The sequence below is a fragment of the Schistocerca americana genome, chromosome X (genome assembly GCF_021461395.2).
Source record: "Schistocerca americana isolate TAMUIC-IGC-003095 chromosome X, iqSchAmer2.1, whole genome shotgun sequence".
Lineage (NCBI taxonomy): Eukaryota > Metazoa > Arthropoda > Insecta > Orthoptera > Acrididae > Schistocerca > Schistocerca americana.
In genome coordinates, this window is record NC_060130.1 from 592,398,193 (window position 1) to 592,419,167 (window position 20,975).

At 37.3% G+C, this 20,975-nt stretch overlaps 1 protein-coding gene across 3 annotated transcripts in view; it reads left to right on the top strand.

Moving 5' to 3' along the window:
• Positions 1-20,975, top strand: part of LOC124556578 (galactosylgalactosylxylosylprotein 3-beta-glucuronosyltransferase S-like) — a 184,629-nt gene that overhangs the window by 143,199 nt on the left and 20,455 nt on the right. For all 3 annotated transcript variants that reach the window (XR_006968623.1, XR_006968622.1, XM_047130536.1), the window contains exons 4-5: positions 7,517-7,776; positions 15,030-15,236. Coding sequence is in view for 1 of the 3 variants with exons in the window: in XM_047130536.1 (XP_046986492.1) it covers positions 7,517-7,776; positions 15,030-15,236 (467 nt within the window). In the remaining 2 variants the exon portion in view is untranslated. The remainder of the gene's footprint in view (positions 1-7,516; positions 7,777-15,029; positions 15,237-20,975) is intronic.

Genomic DNA, 20,975 nt, shown 5'->3' on the forward strand with positions numbered 1-20,975 from the left:
TCTGGTGTGACCTCTGTTAAAAGGAATTTATCTTTCAGGGTGTAGTCTACATTATGATATTTAATGAGATCAGCTACAGTTTCTTGTGGCCTCCCAATGCTGTCCCTAATTTGATTAAAGATTTTGTACAGTAGTTATTAAATTCATCTGCTGAAATTTCTACCTCAGCTTTCTGCTTGCTTTTGGCCACTGAATTTATTATAGTCCATGCTTTTTTGCATTTATTTTTTGATGACTCAATGGTGACTAGGTTATGTTGTTTATTGGCCTCATTCAAAGCATACTTATATTCCTTTTGTGCTCACGAGTACCTTTGTTTAGCTATATCAGTTTTCTGAAGTCTGTAAGAATCTCTCTACAACAACCACCTCCTTTTCATATTGGCTAGTTGAGCGGTATACCATTGATTCTTATCCCTACGTCTATTACTTTTACTTTTAATGTTAACTTTACATTTGTATTGAGGGCAGTTGGTCTCAAATATATTTAAGAAAGAATGAAAAAATCTATCGAACAATGTATTGGCAGAGCCCTGGACATTATTGTTAAATGTATGTGACCAGTCATAATTACTGAGTGAGACGATGAAATTAGACAATTTTTCTTGCGTTATTGGTCTTGTGATGATTATTTTAGGCTCTTTAAACTCCTTATAGTCCATATTAGTCCTATCTGTACCGATTTTTACCCAAACTGAGTTATGGTCCGAGAAATTGAAGGCAGCTACATCTGAGGGCAGTAACTCTCTGTTGACATTTGTAAGTATGTTGTCGAGACAAGCGGACTGTCTTGTGGGTTTGCAGTTCGTAAAAATGAAGTTGAATTGTCGTAACAGGTTTTTAAATTTATGTATGGTGTGCATGTCTTTGTTTACATCAAATGCGGCATTAATGTCACCACCAATCACTATACTATATTTCTTTCACTGAGGACTAAGAAAGAAGTTTAGTAAAGTCTCAAGTTTTTCTAAAAATATTAGTGGACTTCCGTCTGGTGATCTATAACGAGATACAATAGCAATTTTTAAATGATCCAGGTATACACCTGTGGCTTCAAAATGCATCTCACTGCATAGAAATCCTAGATCTAGTTCATTACTACAATTTATTAATTCTTTCTTAATGTAAATTGATACACCCCATGAATATGCTGCTCTCTGCTAAAGCTGTTTGCTAAGTGGAAATCATCTAGTACATGAAAAGATATTTCATTTCCTTTACACCCGTGCTCACTTAAGCATACTACATCAAATAAGTTCTCTTTTGCAAATTTGTTTAAAATTACGTGTTTTCCACTTACACTTTCAATATTGATATAACCTATCTTGAGAGACAAAGTTGGTGAGTAATTTTTTTTTTTTATGGGGGCAATCGCCATTACTGATATATTTCTCTCTAGTGTTACCGACATTTATTATATTATTCTTATCTTTAATCTGGTCGTCCAGTGTGAATCTGGGCAAACCTGTTAGTCTTGGCCCTTCTTTGCTACCTCTAAAGAAGAGTTTTCCCTAAATCTAAGTGGTATTGACTCAGAGCTATCGATTTTTGCTATGTCCAACTCATTGGCTACTTTTATGATTTCATTACTCTTATACTTCTTTCCGAGTTGATTCAGGTGGAGACCATGAGCAGTGTGGAATCTTGTACCTAAGTTAGTTATGTTTACAAAACAGACATTTTTAAAGTATTTACAAATTTTCTTCATTTACTCTTCTCACTTCAACATTCACATAAGACCAGGATGGAAGATCATGCCGACATGGTATTGAAAAGATGAGGATTTTTGTATTTTGTAGTTCCTGCAGTTTCTTCCTCAATGATAACAAGAAGTCTTTTCCTTCATTTCTCGCTATGTTATTTGATCCAGCCAGAAAAACTGCCAGTTCCATAGCTTCTGGCGATGAAGAACCTGCTACATCTTTAAATGTTGCACTAGGTTTTATTGTGGCTGAGATATGGTGGCTTGAATTGTTCTCAGCTATATCCCTTAATTTCCTTCCTTGACTGTCTGCATATAAATGTTTTTTCACAGGCCTAGGTCTGCAATTGCGGCTTGCTTTCTTGGGGTTTTTGGTTTCATATATGTATGTCCAAATCTTGTAATTGCTTTTGCACTAAATTTTAATGTAGACATAAAAACTTTCAAATACAGCTATGATTGAGGAAACCAGATAGAAAAAAAAGTACCAAAATCAACTGAAACAAACTATATTCTGGATTTTTTTGTCACAAAGTATGAAGTACAAATTTCCTTGTGATGTGTAAAACATATGTTTGTGCTTAAAAAGTAGTTTCCTGCCACTTTTATTTCCTCACACTTTACACAGGTTTTTTGAAGTCCCATGAAAGTATAAAAGAGGAATTTCATGGTAATTATCGTGGAAACAATGGGATACATGTGGGTGAAAATAACACCTAAACAGGACTGGAAAGGGAAGATTGGTACAACTGATTCACGAAAGTATAGGGGGTGGATGTCGTGCCACACAAGGTCAAATACCTGCTGTCAAAGGTAGGAAAAGTAGGTCTTCTTTAGGATAAATCCAGACAACAGGTTCCCTGTCTAAAGCGTTTCTCCAGAAACACTGAAACAGTCACTCACAGGACAGATTTTAACACTTCAAATATCACTCATACCAGATGTCACAAAGAGAGACAAACCATTGGAAAGAGTAACATAGGGCATTTCACAGACTTAACAATCCTCCATCAAAACTTACAATCAATAAAAAATAAAATACAACTATTAGAGGTTGAGCTCCAGTCTTTGAACTGTACAGTAGTTTGTATTACTGAGCACTGGTGTAGAGACACAGAAATCCAAAATGTAGTATTATCATTATATGAAAGGGCAAACTCTTAATGCAGAACTACTTCAATGGGTGGAGGATCATGCGTTTATATCAGAAAAGGAACACAGTTCAAATCAGTACATGACCTCAGTACAGTAAGTGAAGACAAACACTTTGAAATATCAGCTATTGAATTAACAGGGCTTGATGTCACCAAGAAATTAATCATTTTGTGTTTGTGTGTATAGATCTCCCAGTGGTAGTGTCAACAATTTTTTCAGAAAATTAACAGAAGTGCTAGATAAAGTCTCAAGTACAAAGGTAAACGTATTTCTGTGTGGGGCATAAGTACAAAGGTAAACGTAATTCTGTGTGGGGCATTAACATCAACACTAATATTAAAAATGAATCCAGCAGCACCTTCATAAACATCCTTCAAAGTTTTGGCATATCCCTATTGGTCAATAGTGCAACAAGGGTTACTACAGTGACTGCATCAGTAATTGAGCATGTGGCCACAAATATGGACAGGGAAAAACGTGATGTAACTGTAAAAGATCTCGGGCTATCAGACCATCTCTGTCAAATAAAAACAGTAGAATCAGGCATCGAATCATTCCATTAACTACAAGCCTATAATCGACATCGGTCAGAAACCAAAATAAAAGATGTTTGAAAAGAACTAGAAAAACAAAGCTGGGATGAAAGTCTCTAAATTCTCCACGTTGTTTAAATTGAACTTTGAAAAGGCGTTTCCAAAAGTATGCATGTCTGCATCAACATCTCACAAATACAGATGGATAACAGCAGATATCAAGAAGTCCTCCCGAACACTTAAACACCTCAGTTCCATGAAAAAGATTCACAATGATCCAGAATTCTTAAATTTCTATCATAGATACAAAAAGATCTATAGGAAGGTGCTGATTGCTGCAAAAAAGTCATCTAATAGCAAAATAATATATAATGCAGAGAATAAAAGCAAAGCAGTCTGGGATGTTATAAAAAAGGAAACAGGGAGAGGCAAACAAATGCAGAATAACATACTGCTAAGGGAGGGGGATAAGGTAATAAATGATCCACAACACTTAGCAAGCTATGTAAATGAGCATTTTTCAAGTATTGCAGAGAAGTTACAGCAAAAATGCCCCAAAACAAATATAACACCTGTAAATAATGTTGCACTAAATACAATGATGTTACTGCCAACCACAGAGAATGAAGTCAATAAAACTGTTCAAAAACTAAAAAATAAAAAGTCAGTAGGCTTAGATGAAGTACCAGTGTTTGTACAGAAACAATGCGTAGGGGTTGGGTTGTTTTAGGGGAAGGAGGCCAAACAGCGAGGTCATCGGTCTCATCGGATTAGGGAAGGACAAGGAAGAAAGTCGGCCGTACCCTTTCAAAGGAACCATCCCAGCATTAGCCTGGAATGATTTAGGAAAATCACGGAAAACCTACATCAGGATGGCTGGATGTGGGATTGAACCGTCGTGCTCCGATGGGAGTCCAGTGTGCTAACCACTGCGCCGCCTCACTCGGTAATGCACGGGGATTATACAAGGCCCCTTAACAAATATAATAAAGGAATCCTTCACATCAGGGACATTTCCAGAGCAGTTAAAACCCAGCCCATTTCCCTGCTGTCAGCATTCTCAAAAATAATAGAAGCAATTATGAAAGGCAGATTAATGAATTACATGAATAAATACAATCTTTTAAGTGAATCACAGTTTGGTTTCCGAAATGGCAAAAATACGGAGTCAGCTGTAGTAGAATTCACAAAAGTTGTACTTGATGCTCTTGATAAAGCTGTGTGTCACAGGCATATTTTTGGATCTTTCAAAGGCATTTGATACAGTAGACCACAAGATTGTATTAAATAAATTAGAAGCATTAGGAATAAGAGGGGTAGCTAATGACTGGTTTCAGTCATACCTAGCAGACAGGGTACAAAGAGTAGAGATAACACATACTTCAAATATATTTAACATTTAGTAAAACACTTATCAGAACCAAAATACATTAATATAGGGGTTCCGCAAGGTAGCATGTTATGACCAATACTATTCCTTGTATACATTAATGACTTTCCCAGTAGTGTTACTCATGGTGAAAAAATTCTCTTCCCTGATGACAGCAATATTATATTCACTGAGAAAACAAGAGATTGCCAAGCAATAAAGTGACATTGAACATAAGGAAAACTAATGCCATGAATTTCAGTTGGAAGAGGAAAAACGACAATGGTAAATTAAATGTAGATGGCACCTCTATAGACTGTGTAACAAATGCAAAATTTCTAGCAATGAATATTGATTCTCAGTTGAAGTGGTGTGAACACACAAAGGTACTTGCAAACAGAATGTCATCAGCCATTAGAATCCTATCATCCGTGTGTAACATGTTGTATCTTTTAGTTACATATTATTCATATGTACACTCAATTCTTAGCTATGGCATTATTTTTTTGGGAAAAAATGCACAAAATATGAACACTATTTTCAAACTCCAGAAAAGAGCCATAAGAATAATAACCAAAAATACTAGTCAAGCTCATTGTAAAGATCTGTTCAAAACACTGGGGATTTTAACCGCTCCATGTGAATACATTCACCAGTCAGTTGTACACATTAAAAATAGCATTGGTAATTACTGCACAAACAGCTCTGTCCATGACCATGCAACAAGAAATAGACTCAACTCACATTTACCAAGAAAAAATAAACATAAAACTCAAAACAGCATTTTCTACCAAGGAATAAAATTGTACCATAAATTACCAAAAGAGATTAAAGGAATTGCAAAAATACTTATTTAAAAAGGCAGTTGAAAAGTACCTGTTATGCAGTACTTTTATACATTGAAGGATTACTTAGATAAAAAGAGTATGGATTTGATAAAAAAAACTTATACAAATAAATAATGATTATAAAACATCCAACATTCCACAGAACACGTTCACTTTGTTTTGTTTTTTTTCCCTTCTTTTTTCCTTTCTAGAAATACTTACCCCCAAGCAATGCAGAGCACAACACTAACACCTCTTCCTCTTTCTGAGCTCAACATCTCACTCATTATGGAGGGATGCTGACTCAGTTTTTCAGGATAGCAAATGGGAAGTTGCGGTACAGAAAATGGCCCAGAGATTACCTGTGTGTGTGTGTGTGTGTGTGTGTGTGTGTGTGTGTGTGTAGTGTTATGAAACAATGTGCGTATAGTGTGTTCAGTGACTGATAATGAGATATGAATCAACAGTGTGGCATTACATTATTTAATAATTTGTTTGTAAAAAAAATGTATTTTATACCAGGAGTAAATCTAATGACTGTCTCTAACTACAAGTATGTAAATATATGTGTACTGGTATATGAATTAGCTTATTTTAAATTGGTCTAAACTTGTAAATACTTTGTCATGTCCTAAATCCTTGTAAAAAGAGATCTACAGATGAATAAGGTACTACTACTACTACTACTACTAATAATAATAATAATAATAATAATAAAATACATTTTTAGGAATTCGATGAAAGTAGCAAATAAATTTTAGGAATATGGGTAAAACAATTGTGTTACTGCCCAGTAATATGTTTTCAATGTTAACATTGCGCTCTGGTTAGCAACAGGCACATACATTTTTTTTTAAATTTAGTCAATTTGTTAATCTAATGTTTGAGAAGTACTTTTCCTGTGCAGTAATTAGTGTTATCTAGGATGGTATATACATCAAAGACTAAAGTGTCTCAAATGTTAAGGTGCTAATATTGCAGCCGGTAGAACTGGCGTTCAAATCCCCCATCTGTCCATTTTGATTTTTGTTTTCCGTGTTTCCCTAAATTTATTGAGGCAAGTAAAAGGATGATTCCTTTGATAATGGGATGGCTAATTTCTTTGCCCATTCTTGTCCTTTCACTGCATGTACTTAGTCACTAATGAACTTGCAATTGATGGGACGCTACACCCCAATCTTCCTTCAACATCAGAGTTCATTCAGTGTTACAATACACCCATATCATTTGGCAATAATGACTGAACCAGTTCACTTCTACAAAGTTCTTTCTTACATTTTGTGATTATTATATCTTTTGCACTTATATGATTGTATAATCTAGTAACCATCAGAAATAGTGCACCAAAAATGTATGGAGAGAAGAGCAGCAATTAATTTATATTGAACTTGAATATTTATGGGAATGTAGAAGTCTTTTAATGAACTGTTTGCCTCAAATCATATAATGCACGCTACTAAGGGATTCACAAGCCCCACATATATTTGTGTGTGTTACCTACTGAGCTAATATCTTGAAAGTAATTTTAATATTTTTTGCATCAAAACTTTATATACTACTCTTATGTAAAACTCATCTGATGTATACAGTTGTGAATGAATGCAGCCACTCACCGTTTCTTTCTGAACAGTGGACAGAGAAACAAGAAGTTGCAAATTTTGAGTAACATTTGAAGTTTTGTATTTTTTTCTGTTGTTCTGCCCATGATTTCTAATCACATCCATTGTTGAAATATTGGTGATACTAATTACTTGAGATGCTAGTGTGTAAAATAATGTTTTCATGCATGCTCCAATTTTTTTTAATTGATTTTTTTTTTTTTTTTTTTTTTTTTTTTTTGTAAGGTTAGGCCTACTAGTTGGTAAAACTTTAGTTCATTGCCTTGTGAAAATATAGCTTTCATATTTACTGCTTAATTATTCTTATTCCAGGTATTCCTTTCACCCACATTGCAAGCCCAATGCCAGAGGTGTATCGCAAAGCAGATATTGTTCCAAGAGGTGTAGCCAATAGACGAGCTGCACTCGGCTGGATAAGAAAGCATGTGAAGAATGGTGTGATATATTTTGGAGATGATGATAATACATTTGATTTAGAGCTCTTTGAAGAAATTCGTGGTACGAAGCGAGTTTCAATGTTCCCAGTTGGTCTCATTGGTGACTATGCAGTTAGTTCTCCTGTGTTAAGAAAGGTATTTATGATGTAACTTGCAGTTTACAGAATGATGAAAATTGCACATAAATGTAGAGTTATTTATCAAAATAATTTACACAGGCACTCAAGCTGTAAAGAATCTTGGATGGATATATCATCAGTTACTGCTCTCATTGCTGGTACATTAAAATACTCAAAACTCTACAGTTATCAAACTGCATGACATTTTTGTTGAAAGAGGAACTTGGGCTTGGTTGATAAACCATTGAAAGACATCTCTCAAAATGTCTCTTGGTCCCTTTTTGCCTCCATTTCTAAATAGAAAAGGGAACAACAAAACATTATTCCACTGGTGTTTTAAAATCTTGCATTGTGTTTGCACTTAGCTAAATGTGATTTTTTAAAAAGCATGCATTTTCACATTGGCTTAATTTGGAGACTGGCATCCTTTCAAAAGTAATTATTAACAGTTGGGGATTTGTCTACACTCTTTTCCGATCGTAGGAAGTGGCCAGTCTCAATAATGGTAAACAGAAGCCCTTTCATTCTACAGAGAGGGTTGCAATTGTAATAATGGTTAGTTCCATAATGTTAGGCCTATGATTCAGCAGATGTATCTCTTGAAGTACGCAGTTTGCAACAGTGAAATAACTCTGTGCTCTCAGTTTTGAACTGAACTAGGTGAAGTACGGTCAGTAGTTAATGCACTGGACTCGCATTCAGTAGGAACAAGTTACAGATCCCCATCCAATCATTAAGAACATTTTTTCTGTGATTTACGATCACACTTACAAGAAATGTTGTGATGGTTCCTTTGAAATGGTTCACATCCGATTTCCTTCCCCATACTTGTGTAATCTAAACTTATGTTCCAATAAAAATGAAGTTATCGGAGATGGAACGTCAACCTCAACCCCTCCCTCCTCCCCTTTATTCTAACCATTTCAACTGAGTAGACTTGCTGCTGTGGCCAAGATTACAAACTTATACTGGTGTGGTGGGTCTTGATCTTGATCTTGGTTATTCATCTGTGCATCGTGACAAGCAAGTGAAGGAGAGGTTGTGACATACATTTTGTGATCAAAACCTCAAATGGGTGTTGTTCCAGTATTGGTAGGTGGGGAGACACTACACATGGCCTGCACCTAAATAGGAAGGGGAAAGATAAGTTAGCTTTTCTGTTAGCAGATACTGTGAGAGGGGGCCACAGTCACACAAGGGATGATCCCTGTGGTTAATAGGACCAGGCAGATAGGTTTTTTAGGTTAAAGACAAAGTCCAGACAGACAATCATAAAAAAATAGAATAAAAGAAGCTTTATGTACAGTAAATAGGGATAAAGCTAACTACATCAAAATATCAGGGGAATAAAATGTAAAGTAGATGAGCTGTTAGTGTGTTTAGATGATCTCAAAAATAAGAATGAGACTAATATACCTTGTCTGTCTGAGCACCAAGTAACCGTGGGAATGGAAAGTGTCAGTCTAAATGGGTATAGTTTAGCATCTTACACTTGCAGATCTAGCATGGATAAATGAGGAGTTGCCATTTACACAAAACAAGGGTGTAAGTACAAAACAGTAGAAGTAAGCAAAAATTGTGTCAATCAGCACTTAGAAGTTTATGCATGTGAACTACAGCTAGATAATGTAGTGCTGATGTTAGCAACAGTGTACAGCCCCCATTAGGAGATTGGGAGTTACTCATAAAAAAGTTTGACTCCCTCTTATGCTGTCTGTCAGACAAAAATAAGAAGTTATTAATCTGTGATGATTCCAATTTAAACTTTCTAAGCAATTCTGATTGGAGAAGTGAGCTAGAAGTGTTATTAATGACATATAACTTAGAATCGGTGATCAATTTCCCTACACATATAGCTCAAAATAGTAGCACTCTAATAGGTAATATTTGCAAAACTAGATCTAATTAGCATTCCAAGCGTATACATCTATGAAACTCTCACTTTCACGAAAAGAAACCCACAACTTTTTGAGGGCAGCAACTTCTTCTTGCATCAATATGATACTAGATATAGAACAAGCTACATGTTAACCATCCACCATTTAAAATCATATGAAAAACCCCCATACTATATGTGCATGAAATTTGTAAATAAAATATGGAAAGATATGGTTGACCCAAATGTAAAAGATACCAAAAGGGACCTGGAAAAATATCTGAAAGATAAATGTTACTATAGTGTAGAAGATTTCGTGAATGGCAACAATGCATTATAATTGTAATTAAAATACCTCTTTGAAGATGTTACACAATATATATTATTAGTTTATTGTCTATTTTTAGTATTATTATATATAGTGTAAAACTGACAAGTCACCTATGTCACAATCTTTGATTGTATAAGGCATGTTATGTGATAATAAAAATTGAATTGAATTGAATTGAATGAAACTAACACATGCTTTCCCTGTGATAAATGGATTATCAGATCATGATGCACAACTGATTAACTTACAAAACTTAGCAGGGTGTACAGTTCAGAAACCATTGAGTAAAAGTGTAAGGCTGGTCAACCCCGGTATCTATAAAGCGTTTCAGGGAAATTTGAAGAAATGTTAACTGGGGAGATGTATATAATGAGCCAAATGCCAATGATAAATGCAACATGTTTCTTGATAAATTTATATCCCTTATTAAACACTGTTGCCCCCAAAAAATTACTAAATGTAACACCAAACAGTTTTCAAAGGAACCTTGGATCATTACAGGTATTAAAGTGTCTTCAGAAAGGAAAAGAAAATTGTACGAGGCAGCAAGAATTAGTAAAGACCGAGAAGTAATTTTACACTATAAAAATTATTGTAACATACTCAGAAAAGTTGTCAGAAAATTTAAAAAAATATGTGTATTAGGGATGAAATTAACAACTCGGGCAATAAAATCAAATCAGTATGGAATGTTGTTAGAAGGGAGACATGAAAAGTAGCCACTGGGGTAGATTGTATCACTATTAAAGAGAATGAGACCATCTTAACCAACAGTACACAAGTAGCCAATATACTGTATTTAACAACCATTTCTTAAGTGTAGGTAAAAAATTGGTGAGCATAGTTAAAAAAAAAAAGGCATGCTGTACATATGGAAGAGTCAGTTTTGAGAGATCCTAGTCAAATTAATTTTCATCTAACAACCTCTTGTGAAATGAGGAAAATCATTAAATCTCTGAAAAATAAATGTTCTTTTGGAGTAGATGGCATCTCTAAAAAGATATTAAAACAATGTGGAGCAGTTACATCTGATGTTCTGAGTCACATCTGTAATGCATCACTAACTCGCGGTATTTTCCCAGACAGGTTAAAATATGCCATTGTCAAGCCTCTCTACAAGAAAGGGGACACCACAGATGTCAATAATTACTTGTCAGTATCCTTTCTCTCAGCATTTTTGAAGTTGTGGAGAAAGTAATGTGCTCAAGAGTGGTTAGCCATCTCAGCAGTAATGGGACACTTAGTGAAGCACAGTTTGGATTTCAAAAATGCTGTTTCACCGAGGCAGCAATATACAATCTCACTGCCCACGTAATAGAGTCTTTAAATAGTAAAATGTCACCAATAGGAATTTTCTGTGGCTTATCCAAAGCATTTGATTGTGTGAACTGTGAATTTATGTTAGAGAAATTACAGTTCTTTGGTATAAATGTAACAGCATATGAGTGGTTTGTCATATCTACAGAACAGGAAGCAAAAGGTTTCTTCAAATGGTTTAAGTGATTTAAGGAAGTTTCCCAATTCATCTAATGGGGATTAAATTACTTCTGACATGTTCCACATCCTGGAGGACCTCCTCACTACAGATCAATTGGAATGAAAGTAAATCTAATCTAATCTAATCTTTAGGTGTTCCACAGGGTTCGATTGTGGATCACCTTCTGTTCTTGATATATATGAATAACCTCCCTTCTTATCCGAAACAAGAAGCTAAACTGACACTGTTTGCTGATGATACAAGCATCATTATTAATCCAGTAAAAGAAATTCCAATAGAAAATGATACAAATAATATCTGGAAAAGTTATTGAAAGGTTTTCTACAAATGAGCTTGCTCTCAATTTTGAAAAAAACACAGTGAATCCAATTTTCTTTTGCAAGGAGTACAGTTCCTTCAATAAATATAACACATTAACAGAAATCAGTAGCCGGGGTATAGCATACTAAGTTTTTGGGTGTACATATAGATGAGAATCTTAACTGGAAAATTCATATTTTAGATCTCCTAAAGCAACTAGGTCCAGCAACTTTTGCAATCAGAATAATTGATGATTTTGAGGATATAGAAATTAACAAGCTAACATACTTTACACACTTTCACCCTCTGATGTCATATGGAATAATATTTTGGGTTAACTCAACACTTAGGCAAAAAGTAATAATGAGCGTATGGCATTGGTGGCAGGGAGACCCTCGCGGGGTGGTTCGGCCGCCGCTCCACAAGTCCCTTAGCGCCACTACGGCGACTTCCAAGTGAATGAGGATGAAATGATGTTGAAAGACACACAACACCCAGTCATCTCGAGGCAGAGAAAATCCCTGACCCCACCGGGAATCGAACCCGGGACCCCGTACACAGGAAGCAAGAACACTACCGCAAGACCATGAGCCATGGACAGACAAAAAGTATTCACTGCTCAAAAGAAAGTGGATAGATGTGTGGGGGCTCATAGTCTCACATCTTGTAGGCATCTCTTTAAAAGGTTTGGGATTCTTACAAAGCCTCACAGTGCGTTTACTCGGTAATGAAATTTGTCCTCAACAACATATACCAGTTTAAAAACAAAAGTGACATTCATGATTATAATACCAGAAGAAAGAAAGACTTACACTATCCTCTACTTAACCTATCTTTGGCACAAAAATGGGTGAGGTATGCTGCTGTAAAACTTTTCGATAAATTACCAAATGAAATAAAATGTATGATAGACAGCAGTAACCATTTTTAAAAATAAATTGAAATCATATCTCCTTGACAACTCCTTCTATACCGTAGATGAATTCTTGAATAGGAATAAATAAATCTGTAGGTAAAATATATGTGTTTAGTGTCATTTAAGGGCATGGAACAACTAACAAAAATTTGTTATGCCTTTGACATGTTCCACATCATAACAGTTACTGTGACATTGATCAATGGGACACACAATTATTTAACTAACTAACTAACTCACCAAATTAGACACCAGCATTGTAGGCTAACTCCCCCTCCCCCCCCCCCCTTTTCTCCTCCTCCCACTACTTCTCACTCACTCTCTCAACCACTCATAAAATGGCTTGTGGAGTGAGAGCAACTAATATTGTTGATGGTGACCTGCCCACTGGATGAGATTGTTGACCTTGACATTTAGGACTAAACTATATGTGCTGCTTCTCTCAACACGAAGACTTTATCATATCAATATAGCACCACTAAAAGGCACACATGCATAGATTACGATAGGTGCTAGTGTCCACATAAAGTAAGAATTCTTTTAGAGTTAGGTGGCTAAACAATGGTTCAGATTTTTTAAGTCAGCTGTGCAATATGACCCTTTGTTTTATTCTACCAAGTACATTTTCTCTGCTTGTGAGATGAAGAAAAGTGATAAATACCCATTTCTTCAATAGCATTCATATGAAGAATCATTAATTTGCAAATAGATATACATGCTGTATACACTCATGCTCATAAATTAAGGATAATGCTGATACATGGTGAAACAATGCTCTGGTGGGCGGTCTGCATGCTTAAATCACCTCGGGGTATGATCATGCAGTGCATTTGACCTGCGGTCATCGTACAGTGGCGCTGGGCAGCAGTCCACATACGCAGAGGTGTGTTTGTGCATGTCAGAGTACGGTTCAGCCAGTGAGTGTGCAAATGTTTTCAGATGTGCTAATGGTGACTGTGTGTTGAAAATGTTTCAAAGAACACATATTGATGACGTTATGAGGAGTATAATACTAAGGCAACTGGAGGGTGGTCAAAGACAGCAGGTCATAGCACGGGCCCTCCGTGTGCCACAAAGTGTGATTTCAAGATTATGGCAGCGATTCCAGCAGACAGGAAATGTGTCCAGGCACTACAGTATGGGACAGCCACAGTGTACAACACCACAAGAAGACCGATATCTCACCATCAGTGCCTGCAGATGGCCACGGAGTACTGCAGGTAGCCTTGCTCAGGACCTTACCACAGCCACTGGAACAGTTATCTCCAGACACACAGTCTACAGACAACTGAGCAGACATGGTTTATTCGCCCAGAGACCTGTAAGGTGCATTCCACTGACCCCTGGTCACAGGAGAGCCCGTAAAGCCTGGTGTCAATAACACAGTACACGGTCATTGGAAGAATGGTCCCGGATTATGTTCACGGACAAGGCCAGGTGTAGTATGAACAGTGATTCTCGCCAGGTTTTCATCTGGCATGAACCAGGAATCAGATACCAACCCATTAATGTCCTTGAAAGGGACCTGTATGCAGATCGTGGTTTGATGGTGTGGGTTGGGATTATGATTGGTGAATGTACACCCCTGCATGTCTTTGACAGAGGAACTGTAACTGGTCAGGTGTATTGGGACGTTATTTTGCACCAGTATGTCCGCCTTTTCAGGGGTGCAGTGGGTCCCATCTTCCTCCTGATGGATGATAACGCACGGCCCCACTGAGCTGCCATAGTGGAGGAGTACCTTGAAACAGAAGATATCAGGCAAATGGAGTTGCCTGCCTGTTCTCCAGACCTAAACCCCATCGAGCATGTCTGGGATGCAACCGGTCGACATATTGTTGCACGTCTTCAAACCCCTACGACACTTCAGGAGCTCCGACAGGCACTGGTGCATGAATGGGAGGCTATACCCCAGCGGCTGCTCGACCACCTGATCCAGAGTATGCCAGCCCGTTGTGTGGCCTGTGTACGTGTGCATGGTGATCATATCCCATATTGATGTCAGGGTACATGCACAGGAAACAGTGGCATTTTGTAGCACATGTGTTTTGGGACGGATTTCTCAACTTATCACCAATACCATGGACTTACAGATCTGTGTCGTGTGTGTTCCCTATGGGCCTATGCTATTAGCGCCAGTTTTGTGTAGTGCCATGTTGAGTGGCACCACATTCCGCAATTATCCTTAATTTATGAGCGTGAGTGTATATTACATATAGTAAAAATTTTACATAGGTTCATTCACTCTGTAACAGATACTTGTTTTAATTATTAACATAATATAGTTACTGCATGAGTAAAGAAAGTGAAGCACTTTACTGAAATTTACTTTTTGTACTTATATTTAGGGAAGAGTTATAGGATTTTTTGATTCATGGCCATCCAAGAGAAAGTTTCCAGTAGACATGGCTGGATTTGCTGTGAATGTTGAGTTTTTATTGGAACATCCAAATGCAACCATGCCATACAAAGCTGGATATGAAGAGGACCACTTTCTTCGAAGTCTTCACTTAAAATTGGAGGATATCGAACCAAAAGGAAACTCGTGCACTCAGGTAATATATGTGAGAGGTACAGGCTTTTATTTCATAGTTGGTTGGTTGTTTTCTTACACTGGGAAACTTAGGTGCATGTGGGATAATTTCCATGTGTTAAACAGTGATTGGGGTAGCCTTTTACGTGAACATGATTCTTTTTTTGCACTTTAATTATAATTATAGATGAGAAAAAATTATGGTTATGACTTTGGCATATACCTTTTGTATAACTCTTCACACACTTGTTTTGAAATGTGTGGTGTATGTTTCGCCACAAACAGCTTAGTGTGCTACACAATGTAGTTATTTTGAGATTAGGCTTCCATTTCGATAGATGCTGTCAAGCCATATGAATTGCATTCTATCTTTTATTTTGTTTCATTAAATACATTAATTTCACTTTAAATTTGTATTTCATTATGTGCTAGATCAAGGTAGCTGTCAAGTGAGTGTAAAGTGAAAATATTTTAAATAGTGTCTGTTTTCAGTATATTTTATTATACATACCCATTAAGATATTTATTCACGAGGTAGTGTGTCTGAGGTTGAATTAAAAGTAGATTATTTTTAAAAATATTAGAAACATGATAGGTTACTATTCACTGGAAAGATGACATGTCGAGTTGCAGACAGGCGCAATGAAAAGACTGCTACACTTTTAGTTTTTGACTAAAGCCATCTTCAGAAAAGAAAACACATACACATTCATTCAAGCAAGCACCCTCAAGAACATGACTGTGCCACCTCTGGCAGCTTGGAGTGGAATTCACAGCTGCAATAAGCAGCAGTCTAGCCTTTTCCTAATATTGTTGATATTCCAACTTGGAGTTTCCATTGTTTAAGTACATTCTTTGTGTTGATTTTGACTTTGAATTGATGGTGGGGAGGTGCTTAGGGCTGGCTATCAGAGAAATTTGTTGTGACTCATTTGGTGAATGCTTTCCAAGTTGTTATAGGTTGCAGAAATCATGAGAATAGGGTGAACTGAAGTGTACAGTAGGCTAGAGCTGACGAGGTAATCTGTGCTCAATGAATACATTCTAATGGTGAGAAACCCTGCTAAAGTAGTTGTGATTTTCTACAAAATACATCAGTCAGCAGATCCGTGCATAGAATGCAGTAGAGATGATGCTGGTGGAGAAATAAGTTGTCACCCTAGCCCCTGCAGTCACCTTTTGTTAATCAACAGTCATCCAGAATTCCAGAGTTTTCTAAAGAAGAAAGCTAAAATTACAGAGCTAACTGAGAAGTTTAAAAATGATCATCAGATGATAAAATGCAGGTACCAAATAAGTGTCATTACCTATGATTTATGAAGTATTTCTTATCAAAAACCTGATTTCTCCAAGAGTTATACAATATGAGGGACCAGTGTGCAAGGAGATTCTTGTGACATACTATGGAAAATTGTCACTGCTGGCCCCTTATTATGAAAATGACCCAGCATATTATGTGCAAAAATGACAGCCGGTGTTCGCTTGGAGCAGGCTGTATGAACTCCCAGTAACATTGCGGTGAAAATCATAATCAAAAGATAATGTCTAGCTGTTCTTAATGCAGCCAACAAATTGTGTCATGTGTGTAGGCATTCATTACAAATCATCATTATCTTTTTTATCTGATTGTACTTATGGGACCCATATGTGTGAATTGCCATGCCTCAACTGAGAGACAATTTATCAAACGACAATACACACAGAAAATGGTATTAGTGAGCATAATAATTACCCCCCCCCTCTCCCCCCATGAACCATGGACCTTTCCGTGGTGTGAAGGCTTGCGTGCCCCAGCGATACAGATAGCTGTACCGTAGGTGCAACCACAACGGAGGGGTATCTGTTGCGAGTCCAGAGAAACATGTGGTTCCTGAAGAGGGGCAGCAGCCTTTTCAGTAGTTGCAGGAGCAACAGTTTGGATGAGTGACTGATCTGGCCTTTTAACACTAACCAAAACGGCCTTGCTGTGCTGGTACTGCAAACGGCTGAAAGCCAGGGGAAACCACAGCCCTAATTTTTCTCGAGGGCATGCAGCTTTACTGTGTGGTTAAATGACGATGGCGTCCTCTTGGGTAAAATATTCCGGAGGTAAAATAGTCCCCCATTTGGATCTCCGGGCAGGGACTACTCAGGAGGACATTGTTATCGGGAGAAAGAAAACTGCTGTTATACGGATCGGAGCGTGGAATGTCAGATCCCTTAATCGGGAAGGTAGGTTAGAAAATTTAAAAAGGGAAATGGATAGGTTAAAGTTAGATATAGTGGGAATTAGTGAAGTTCGGTGGCAGGAGGAACAAGACTTCTGGTCAGGTAACTACTGAGTTATAAATACAAAATCAAATAGGGGTAATGCAGGAGTAGGTTTAATAATGAATAGGTAAATAGGAATGCAGGTAAGCTACTACTAACATCGTAGTGAACGCATTATTGTCGCCAAGATAGATACGAAGCCCACACCTCCCACAGTAGTACAAGTTTATATTTCAACTAGCTCTGCAGATGACGAAGAGATTGATGAAATGTATGATGAGATAAAAGAAATTATTCAGATAGTGAAGGGAGACGAAAATTTAATAGTCATGGGTGACAGGAACTCGATAGTAGGAAAAGGAAGAGAAGGAAACGTAGTAGGTGAATATGGAATGGGGGTAAGGAATGAAAGAGGAAGCCACCTGGTAAAATTTTGCACAGAGCATAACTTAATCATAGCTAACACTTGGTTCAAGAATCATAAAAGAAGGTTGTATGCATGGAAGAAGCATGGAGATACTGGACGGTGTCAGATAGATTATATAATGCTTAGACAGAGATGCAGGAACCAGGTTTTAAATTGTAAAACATTTCCGGGGGCAGATGTGGACTCTGACCACAATCTATTGGTTATGAACTGTAGATTAAAACTGAAGAAACTGCAAAAAGGTGGGAATTTAAGGAAATGGGACCTGGATAAACTGAAAGAACCAGAGGTTGTAGAGAGCTTCATGGAGAGCATTAGGGAACGATTGACAAAAATGGGGGAAAGAAATACAGTAGAAGAAGAATGGGTAGCTTTGAGAGATGAAATAGTGAAGGTAGCAGAGGATCAAGTAGGTAAAAAGACGAGGGCTAATAGAAATCCTTGGGTAACAGAAGATATACTGAATTTAATTGATGAAAGGAGAAAATATAAAAATGCAGTAAATGAAGCAGGCAAAAAGGAATACAAACGTCTCAAAAATGAGATCAACAGGAAGTGCAAAATGGCTAAGCAGGAATGGCTAGAGGACAAGTGTAAGGATGTAGAGGCGCATATCACTAGGGGTAAGAGAGATACTGCCTACAGGAAAATTAAAGAGACCTTTGGAGAAAAGAGAACCTCTTGCATGAATATCAAGATCTCAGGTGGAAACACAGTTCTACGCAAAGAAGGGAAAGCAGAAAGGTGGAAGGGGTATATAGAGGGTCTATACAAGGGCGATGTACTTGAGGGCAATATTATGGAAATGGAAGAGGATGAAGATGAAATGGGAGATATGATACTGTATGAAGAGTTTGACAGAGCACTGAAAGACCTAAGTCGAAACAAGGCCCCAGGAGTAGACAACATTCCATTAGAACTACTGACAGCCTTGGGAGAGCCTGTCCTGACAGAACTCTACCATCTGGTGAGCAAAACGTATGAGACAGGCGAAATACCCTCAGACTTCAAGAAGAATATAATAATTCCAATCCCAAAGAAAGCAGGTGTTGACAGATGTGAAAATTACTGAACTACCAGTTTAATAAGTCACAGCTGCAAAATACTAATGTGAATTCTTTACAGACGAATGGAAAAACTGGTAGAAGCTGACCTCGGGGAAGATCAATTTGGATTCTGTAGAAATATTGGAGCACGTGAGGCAATACTGACCCTATGACTTATCTTAGAAGCTAGATTAATAAAAGGCAAACCTACATTTCTAGCATTTGTAGACTTAGAGAAAGCTTTTGACAATGTTGACTGGAACACTCTCTTTCAAATTCCGAAGGCGGCAGAGGTAAAATACAGGGAGCGAAAGGCTATTTACAATTTGTACAGAAACCAGATGGCAGTTATAAGAGTCGAGGGACATGAAAGGGAAGCAGTGGTTGGAGAGGGAGTGAGACAGGGTTGTAGCCTCTCCCCGATGCTATTCAATCTGTATATTGAGCAAGCAGTATAGCAAACAACAGAAAAATTCGGAGTAGGTATTAAAATCCATGGAAAGGAAATAAAAACTTTAAGGTTCGCCGATGACATTGTAATTCTGTCAGAGACAGCAAAGGACTTGGAAGAGTAGTTGAACGCAATGTACAGTGTCTTGAAAGGAGGATATAAGATGAACATCAACAAAAGCAAAACAAGGATAATGGAATGTAGTCGAGTTAACTCGGGTGATGCTGAGGGAATTAGATTAGGAAATGAGACACTTAAAGTAGTAAAGGAGTTTTGCTATTCGGGGAGCAAAATAACTGATGATGGTCGAAGTAGAGAGGATATAAAATGTAGACTGGCAATGGCAAGGAAAGCGTTTCCGAAGAAGCGAAATTTGCTAACATCGAGTATAGATTTAAGTGTCAGGAAGTCGTTTCTGAAAGTGTTTGTATGGACAATAAATAGTTTGGACAAGAAGAGAATAGAAGCTTTCAAAATATCGTGCTACTGAAGAATGCTGATGATTAGATGGGTAGATCACATAACTAATGAGGAGGTATTGAATAGAATTGAGGAGAAGAGAAATTTGTGGCACAACTTGACTAGAAGAATGGATTGGTTGGTAGGGCATATTCTGAGGCATCAAGGGATCACCAATTTAGTATTGGAGGGCAGCGTGGAGGGTAAAAATCGTAGAGGGAGGCCAAGAGATGAATACAGTAAGCAGATTCAGAAGGATGTAGGTTGCAGTAGGTACTGGGAGATGAAGAAACTTGCACAGGATAGAGTAGCATGGAGAGCTAAGACCACAACAACAACAGTAATTACCTCTTGACAGATTATGAAATGGTATCATAAAAGAAAATCAAGAGAAAATGACTGGGTGTCATATGTATTTAACGTAAGATAGATTGTGTGAATAAGTAGAAAAATAGCACATGGAAGCTTGAATGAAACAATGGAAAATCCAGGATGGAATGTAACAATATTACAAAAAGAAAAGCTGCTACTACCATATAGCGGAGATGGTGCAACGCACAGTATCTCCGCTATATGGTGAGTAGCAACTTTCCTTTTCATAATATTGTTATACAGAGTCTTGCTTATCCATGGATACATGCCATTAAACATCTTTATTGAAAATGTGCTATGTCCATTCAATACTGCAGCACCTGTTGTAGTGCCATCTATGTGAATGTGGCACTCTCTACATCTTTTTCTGTTCTGGCAGGTAGTCCCAGTATCTCAGTATCGTTTTGGGATTCCAGATTTTATAAGGTATGCACTGTGTCTTTAGGAGTACATTAACAATACCCCATTCATATACTAAACATTTGCGGATGATAACATTATGGCAGCTACTGCCATGTGAGAAGTACAGTGAAAGGCAAGTCCCACTGTTCTAATCATTAAAGTCTTCTTGTGTAATGTTATTTCTGATTAACATCTTGAGTGGCCTACTCAGGAGTGGTCAGCACACTTGAGAGCCATTTTTATGTTTCATATACGGGTACGTTTCACCAATAGGAATGTCTTTCACTTGTAGTGCAACTGATCTCAAAAGGCTGTAAATAACTTTTTTTTTTTTGCAGTTGAGTAGATTATAAA